This window comes from Eptatretus burgeri, chromosome 17 (assembly GCF_056783735.1).
Source record: "Eptatretus burgeri isolate ZD-2024b chromosome 17, Ebu_testis_v1, whole genome shotgun sequence".
In the NCBI taxonomy this organism is placed as follows: domain Eukaryota; kingdom Metazoa; phylum Chordata; class Myxini; order Myxiniformes; family Myxinidae; genus Eptatretus; species Eptatretus burgeri.
Window position 1 is genome coordinate 11,549,577 of NC_140977.1, and position 9,046 is coordinate 11,558,622.

The 9,046-nt window shown below is 44.7% G+C and overlaps 1 protein-coding gene across 2 annotated transcripts in view; it reads left to right on the forward strand.

The window, feature by feature from the left end:
• The window catches only part of LOC147009317 (uncharacterized), a 9,452-nt gene extending 406 nt beyond the window's left edge, over positions 1–9,046 (forward strand). For both annotated transcript variants that reach the window (XM_085861717.1, XM_085861716.1), the window contains exons 3-7: positions 1,880–2,164; positions 2,978–3,198; positions 3,809–3,976; positions 4,751–4,875; positions 6,429–9,046. In XM_085861717.1, the coding sequence (XP_085717843.1) occupies positions 1,888–2,164; positions 2,978–3,198; positions 3,809–3,976; positions 4,751–4,875; positions 6,429–8,634 (2,997 nt within the window). In that variant the 5' untranslated portion in view covers positions 1,880–1,887 and the 3' untranslated portion in view covers positions 8,635–9,046. The remainder of the gene's footprint in view (positions 1–1,879; positions 2,165–2,977; positions 3,199–3,808; positions 3,977–4,750; positions 4,876–6,428) is intronic.

Below are 9,046 nucleotides of genomic sequence, written 5' to 3' on the forward strand. Positions count from 1 at the left end.
GGTCATGTACCTTGCTGGTGTTCATATCCAATGACCTTTTGATAGTTATTGATGTCAACATTATTTCCAATCGGTCGTCAGTTTTGAAAATTGTTCACCATTGTCGGTTATTTATGATCAACGGGTTACCTATCAAGGGGTTTCACTGCGTCATCGTCGTGATCAATTTATGGATTATCAGTGTTGCTTAGTTATATGATACTTCGTGAATGGTTAGCACCAATAGTTGATGGTTCTATATGGTCCCAATGGGATTTGATGAGTTGTTAATATGAAGGTTGTTGGATTTTGTTTTTTCAGGTTTGTGGTTAATTGCTGTTGTTGAGATCGATGTCGCAACGCTGTTTATGTTGCTCGGCAATAGTTTCTGATATCGTTGTTGTTTGGTGACGAGTTGTTTAATGTATTGCTCATAAGTATGTTTTGGTGGTTGATCAGTGGTTAGGTTGAGGGTGAGGGTAGATGTCCATCTACATATTACATACATGCTATCATGAGATTCTGACCTCACCAACGGCTCCCTTTCCTTCACCTATCCATCTTCTTCCAACTTTTTGTGAACTGTGTGCATTATATGTAGATTTGAGAGGACAGGGAGAGAGACAGACAAAGGAAGAGATGGCACAACATAAAAAGCTTGGTAAATACAACTCCACCACAATAAAGAGGAGTGAAGTGTATGAAAGGTCACGTCATCAATGGGGTTTACCCTCTTCAGCATCCCCATCTGAAACCACGACCCAGGATTCTGAGATCCCAGGTTTGATCATCTCTTGTCTATTAACGGCCTTGAAATCGCTGCACGAGGAACACCGACGTCCACAATGCGATTTCCATAAAGTTCATCATTTGAACCACTAAACCGAACGTTAAAAACATGAGCATCACGATGTCTGATCGTTGTGGCTTTCACGGCACTTGATACAAACCACAACTTTTGTTTCTATCAACACTTTAACCATTCATTACCGAGTGATCTTTTAAGAATATCCCTATCCGCCGACAAGGCCTTCATCCACAGCTTGATGGAGTACTGCTCTCTCCTCTGGGCTGGCTCGCCTGCCTCGCATCTTGCTCAGCCTGACGCCATGGAAACCATGAAGGCCTTCAAGATTATCGGAATCCCCCACGATGAAGCCGAGTCGATGGGTCTATCACTTCGCCATCGCAGACAGGTCGGTGGTCTCTCTGTCTTCTACCTCCTCCTTTCTGGTCTTGCTCCCTCTGCTCTTTCCATGCTTTGTCCCCAGCCAGGTTTCTGCAGGGTGCACACGGTCTACAGTCAACCCACTTCTGGTGAAACTATGCAAATTAGCATCACTGCTCACCTCCACTTGTTTGTTCCTCTTTTTTTCCCCACCTGTGGAACCAACTTCCACATCCTCATCGATCTCATTGTTCCTTCCAGATCTTCAAGACAGTTTGCACCTGTAACCAGCTTGTTCACCCCACCCCCCCCTCATCCTCATCCTCCAATTGTTCATCTTCATAACAGGCCAGAAAAGCCCTTTGAAGATTATCCCAAGAAGTCCTTCCACCTTGTCGTTGATGTCACCCCCTTAAATTTCCATTGTTCTTTTTGTTTTGTTATGTTCCGATCCATTCTATGTTTTTGCTCCTCCATGAGCCTCGACTCAATATACAAGAGAAATCTGAATGCCGACAGGAACGGGCACAGTGATGGATTGAGAACACTTAAGCCATTTTCACAGACAACCCTAAACCACATCCTAATGGGACATTTATATTACATTTAATTAATTAGTGGGCAGATCTTAAAATTTTGGAATTTTTTTTTTCTTTGGATTGAGTTTCCTATCATTTGTTGAAGCAAGAAGGTGTGACATAACACACCTGAAGACTAACTTCTGATTTGCAGTGAACTCGATGGCCTGGCACTCCCAGCGCACGTCAATTGGGGCCTGCAACTGGAACCGAGGTCAAGCGCCGTGCACCACTGAGAGCAGACGGCTTGCTGTCGACGTGCTCGTGGAGAAGGGTCGTGGAGCTTTCCACGAGTTCCTTGATCATGAAGGAGTTCCATCTTTCTTGAACTCGCGTGAAGGACGCTACATCCGCCATAACCTTGTGCATCCTGCCCGTAGGCCTTCGTATGAGCCTGACGGCTATGGGGGCAGTGGCTCAGATTGGGATGGAGGCAACGGTACAGGCTGAGATTGATTTTAACATAACGACAGTTCGAATTTCTGAATGTCCAATTGTATAGTTTACTCGATCTCAAATCGAGTCAAATTTGGTCGTGCAGATTCTTGTAATCTAGAGAATATATTTTAGATGAAGTGAACAAAAATGGTATAGACAAAGTACTGTCTGGTCCCTCGATACATGTTAAGGGGGGGGGGTGGTGTCCCATCTGCTGGTGGGCATGAAAGATCCCACCGTGTCTTTCACGTAGAGTAGGTCAGTTGTCATCGCACCCTGAACAAATTACAAATACCGCCAAAAATAACCTTCAGTTGAACGTCAAGACTGATCATCAGGGCCATAAAAGACTTGCGACAAAATCATTCCCCAACCGACCCCAGAAGGAGATGGGAATAATTTTGGTCGCTGTGGATAGGAGTATAAAGGGAGCAAGTTTGGAGTAGGGAGGAAGGAGAGGTCAACAATTATGTAATATTTGCACAAATGTAGAGTACATAGATGGCCTCCTCCTTTCCACATTATTTTCTCCATCCTGCGTTCTTCTCCTCTTCCTCAATTCTCCTCTCCACCTCCTTTCTTTTCTCATCCTCCACCCCTAAATTCCCTACTTTTTCCTTCATTCCATCTTTCAGTCATTTCATCCTCCTCCCACGAGTCCACTTGGACCAACAATATATCCAAATTTGTGAGGAAAACCAATAACCCCTACCTCCCCATCAAATTTATTGCCAATCTCCTCAGACCAATGAAAAGGCAGGTAAAATGGAAGGAGGTCGTAATACAGGCTTGCTGTGTGGGTTATTGCACTCAGGTGATGGGAGCTCCGTCTCAGGAACCTACTGGCCTGTATTCTCCGATGTGGCTGCTCCAGAACTCGACCTTGGATGGCCAATGAGCTGGGGCAGACAGGGAAGTTGCACGGGCCGGAGTTGCGGTCCGAGTGGAGCTGCAACTTACTTCCATCCTCCATCAACTGATGGCTCGCCCAGCATCAAGCAGGTGGTGCACAGACTCATTGAAGGTGCAAGGACGGTGGGTCAGCATACGATTCGGAATTCATCAAGCAACGCCCTCTTATGCTTGCCATTTGATTTGTAGCGTCGTTCTCAACTGTCACCCGAGCTTTGTTTGTAAACACTGCTTGTTTTCTGTTTATGAACAGTAATCTCACAAAAGAAGTGAAGCTTATGCTTTACAAAGGATTTTATCACCTTAAAGCCAATGGGAGGAAATGCAACTGCTGTGGGAAGCAAGATGTGACCGTATTTCGGATGTTAGCCCTTCCTCAGACAACAAAAAGGCAGAAACCAAAGATATATATATATATATATATATATATATATATATATATATATATATATATATATATATATATATAATATTGTTGAGGGAGCTGTGATGAAGGGCAAACAGTCAGCTGCACTGTGCTTCCCTGCTGCACAGGCAAACAGTCAGCTGCACGGTGGTTCACATACTCTTATCGGCTTTCATTTGATAAAATCCAATATTCAATGTGTCCGCCGACGCTCGCCTTTATGACGACTAGTATTCCGTTGTTACCTTTTTACTACTACGTTAACTGCTCCGACATGCTCCCCTTCTTCCTCCTATGTTCTTGACCCCCCCATCTCCCTCCCCCTAGGTTCTGGCAATTGCCACAGACGTCTTCACAGACATCGACGTGTTTCAGGACGTGTTGAACGCATCCATTTATCGCCGGATCCCGGTCTACATTCTTTTGGACTCCCTCAATGCACCGCTCTTCGAAGAAATGTGTCGGAAGCTCAACGTCCCTTTTCATCAGCTGGACGTGTGTTCCGCAAAACGACACTATCACAGTACACTTAACACTTTGCCACTCCCACGTATTGCCATCTCTCCTCCTCCCTTGAATACCCACATTCAAAAAAACACATCCACAATAACCTAACCACATCCTCAATCCAACGCGATACCCTGAATAACATCCGAAACATATCTCTTATAGATGTCCACAACACTGAATCAACTGTCTTGAGAGAAATTGAGAGTGCGCATCGCTAAATTGTGTTGTGGTCACCAACCATCTCTCCAACATTATTCACACAGGATTAACTAGAACGGCACTCAGAAGAGCGCAAACCTCCACCTGGCTGAACACTTTACGTTTCATATCCCACTGATAGGCCGGATCTGGATCCCGACCTGAACCAAAATCTATATCGGCTTGTTCTTGTTCTTGTTCTTGTCACCTACCCAACTTATCCACCAATTTTTGTCCCAATCCGTCCACAACATTTTGAATCATCATGCTATATATCAGTTTTGGCCCTCGTGAAGAATCACTTTTGAAATTCCAGTATCTGACCCACCACAACTCACCAACTCTCCACATACACTGCATTTATCCAACGCAGATAGTCCTTCAACGTTGCTTCTATCAAAGATCTCTGGGAGCGACTGGATGAAGTTACTGGTTACCTTAGGTCTGTCACGTTTGCCACCAAGTGACGCTAAGGCGGCAACTCAGAACCCCAAAAACATGGCGCGTTACTCTTCCCTTCTTCCTTCTAATAATTATAATTTCCACTCTGCCTTCCTCCAGAATCTACGAGTCAGGACAATCGCCGGTGTCCCTTTCCACTGCAAATCGGGGATCAAGTTTCTGGGCCAAATGTTTGAAAAGTTCCTTCTGGTGGACTGTCACACAGTGTTGTGTGGAACCTACAGGTAAGAGATGATAGCTTTCAGGGATATCATGATTGTTGTACACAATGCAAACATACAAAAGTCATACAAAAGTTGGAGGATTACATTTCACAAACAAGCTTGAGTTATACCTAGCGACTGACGAAATGACTGCTTTGTTTTATTTGTAAGTTGGTAAGTCGTGATCACGAGTACAGTACGTACTATATTCAAACATGAAGGCACCACCAGCTAGCCAGTAGAACTGCCGAGCAGGCAAGGCTCAGGCCTGACATGTGAACCACCAAGTTTTTCTGTTGTTTTTTTTTTTTTTTTAATCCAAAATTGTGCAGGCACCATGTGACTGTGTGGGCACCTCATGACGATGAAAACCATCACCTCGTGACAGCTTTCATCCATTGTGTTATTACTAGCGGAAGCTCGTGGTTAAAATACCACGACATTAAAGAAAAGAAAAATTTTTATTCTTGCGCTGCTTGAAAGAACTCAAAATGGGAGGTTAGACATTTAACACTGAAGGAAAAAAAGAAAATCAGGAGCCATCGAAGCAGCGGTTTGTTGCCTATACATCGCCCAGGTTCAATTATTTGTCTGAATTTTTTTTTTATATATAATTTTCCCAAAAGCTTTGGATTAATTGAGGCAACTTTTACTTTTATTTATTTATTTATTTATTGAGGAGCATGACCATGTTTCAGGGTGGGACAGACAGCATTATCCTAATATATATATGTCATCTTCCACATATTCCTTTTAAATACGGTGAGGCCCACTGGAACCAAGCTGCTCCTGCCCCACCTTTTGTACAATACTCCTCCACAGGTGCCCAGCCCACCTCAGCCAGCTCTTGACCAAGCTCTCTGTCACGCTCATCCTCCGGAAGTCCATTCTCCATTGTCGTTTAATCTCCCTGCGACTCAGAGACCATTTCTTCAGCAGCTTATTATTATTATGTCATTGTGACTTTCAGTGACATTTTGAACTTTCATCATTAACACCACCTGGGAGATAGTGGTGTCGACCCCTTTAGCACATTCCCTAGGGGCTCCCGATGGTACATACATGCCAAGTTTTGTCAGCCTCAGCCAATAACCTGAAGAGCAGTTGAATGGACAAATGAACAAACGAACAAACAGACCGTTCCCACTTTTTGATTTTGATCAAAACCTTACGATAGTCATTGCAAATGTGTCATAATTTTATGTGACATTGTGTAGTTAGTTGCACGTGCTCTGAACATTTTGGACTCATCCATTTGGCATTCGTATTCGAGTACAAAGCTTCGTGGTACTGGGGTTCCAGGTTCAAATCCCACATCTTTTTGTGAGAATTTGGGGGTGGGAGGGGTTGGAATCACGAAAGACAACTTACGTTTCCTTGTAAAATTGTATGTGCATATTAAGTAAATGAGATGTAGGTGTTAAAGAGTTAAGTAAATGTGAAGGGATGGAGTTGGGATGACCGATTTGTTTGTTGGATTGCATCACAAGACCGTGACTGGGAGAACATGTTCTTATATTTCCTTTATTGCAGACCTTTAGACTCAGACACTTTTGCCTCAACCCCAACCCTAGCTTCACATGGAGCTTCGAGAAGATTCATCGAAGTGTTGCACACGTCTTCACGGGCACTGCCGCTTCAGATTTTGACGAAGAATTTCGACTTCTTTACGCTCAGTCACAAACACTCTGCCCTGGGCAATCTCCGCCATCTGTCATGACTCGGGCACATTACAATTTCCCTGAAAGAGCGAGCATGCAGCCTTACAAAACAGCTCAGGCCTCTCAGCAAGTGCCGGTGGTTTGTTTTCAATCCCATAATTACCTGCATGCAATTCCTCCATATTTAGCTGCAGAGGAATCATTTGAGTCAAGCTCAGGCTCATCAAGGAAAGCAATATGGAAAGGTCCGTGGGGTGAGAAGCCTTCAAGATTTCCAGCTGTGCATTTTACTCACGAGGATGCTTTTGAGAAAATGAAGAGCAACAGGATTGGTTTCCAGTGGCACAATCCTGCAAATTGGAGGAGTGGGGGTGATTGGCCAACCGAGCAAGAGACTTGGCAAGGAAGTGGTCGAAAAGGAAATGACTCGAATACGAGGCAACCGGCCGGTGAGCGCAAGACATTGCAGGGCCAATTGCAATGGGGTTGGGAGTATGTGGGAAAACCTGGTCTACAAATAAACAGCAAAGACCAGAACAGATTTGAGTCTCCATATTTTGCTTTGGCCCACAGGACACAATTTGAAGATACGGCAAGCCCAAAGGTGGCTCCAGGAGGCTTCAGACCACTTTGCCTCAACACAGCTCAAATTGCACAAGCCCAGCCACGGAATGAGGCTTTACCTGCAGAGGTTTGGGGCCAGAAAAACATAGACATGCAGTGGAACTCTGTACATACGCAGAACACCGATGGCCTTCCAGAGACCCAGCTGCTTCCTACATGGTTAACCTATGAGACAAATAGAGAATGGCCTAAAGGTAGGCCGAGAACAGCTGAAGGAAATCTTAGGCAGAGGCCAAGGGGAAATGATGACTTTGATACGAATGCACAGGAGCGCAATTTACATCGCGCATCGCGACTCCGGCCTTCGCTTATCTACCATTCCCTTCCACGTCTGCCAGCCCGCTCAAGGTTCACTGGGAAGCACCATATTGATGTCAAGGGGAAAGTATCTGCAATGCGGGAAATACCACATGAAAACGATAGAGAAGAAACAATCGCAGCACGGTTGAACAATCAGCCAGTTGAAAATAAGACCCCCATATACAACCGAGGTGCTGTATTGGGATATGCTCGAAACTACCAGTTGACGAGTCGACAAAAGACGGTAGGCATCCATGAAACTTCTCTCTCCTCTCACGTTCAATTGAATCACAAAATGACGAATGATGACAGGGCCGTTAGCAAAGTCTATTCAAACAACTTCATATCAAATGAGAAATTGCAAAAACAATCGAGGATAGACAAACCAACTCCCTGCATAGAAGCTGTAGCATCTGAAGAAAAAGTAAACAGTTCTGAGCAACAGTGGGAAGGGAAGTTCCCTGGAACGGCACAGGACGAATCTCAGGAGAGAGTAATGGAAAATGAGGACAAGCATGATGACACAACCATGGAGAAGCCTGCCAGTTTGGGGGCATCGCTCATCGTGCTCCTTCAAAGGAGCAATTTGAAAGACGATACCAAGGCATTGCTCAAAGACATGTCAGCAAAAGGGCAGCAGCAGGCAGCGAGTGCCACGATTGAGGAAGAAAAGGTGAATGAAAGGCAAGTGTGTATCAACAGAGGAGGGGTATGTGCAAAGGAGTCAAGAGAAATGGCAGAGGTTGGCGAACCAAATGCAGAAAATCTCCTCCAAAAGGCAGAGGCCATGCGGAGAGATAACCGCGTTTTCAGTCGGTTTGAAGTCCTAATGAACCCCGATGGAGAAAAGGAAGATCTCAGGGAGACTTCCATTTCCAAGCAAGAGGCCAGTGAGGTTGAAGATTCAAATAAGGATGTTGGAAAAAGTACCGACGACAAGAAAAAATCCCCAGACGCAAGATATATCAACACGACGAGTGGACAGAGAGCTTCGGTAAGAGACAAACAAAGTATAAGAGATGTGAACAACCGAGAAGAGAAATCCCGTGTGATCGAAGCCGTCAACGACATACCGGGAAGACGATGCAAAGTGAAAATTTCCTCGGGTCGCCGTCACCCTGAGCGGTGTCGTCCAGGATACGGTTTGGCAGCACAGAGCAGGTCCTCACTCCTCGAGAACTACTGGAAGAGGTGAGCTGAAGGGAATTCAAATCAACAGCATCATTCACACAAATAAGGAAGTACTTCATAGTTGCTTGCCGGAATAACGGAGTGCAGCCACCGTCAGCCTTCTATGCAAGAACTGCTGGTGGCTTCTGCAGACTGAATCAAGCACGATCTCAGGCAATTGACCGCATATAATTTAGTTGCCAAGCAACCAATAATAATCGCGCGAGTCAACTACAAGAGCCTTTGCCATGAGTACAAGGTCAGCATTGGTCTCCTGATACAACATCCTCACAACTTTGGAAAGAACAAATAAACACAAATTGTGCAATTACATTGCCACCATTTATCTTGTTTTCACCATTTACTTAGATCTCGATATAATGGAGGGAAAGTATGTTGAATCTATGCATCTTGTGTTTCATCCACCCCTTCCAAAA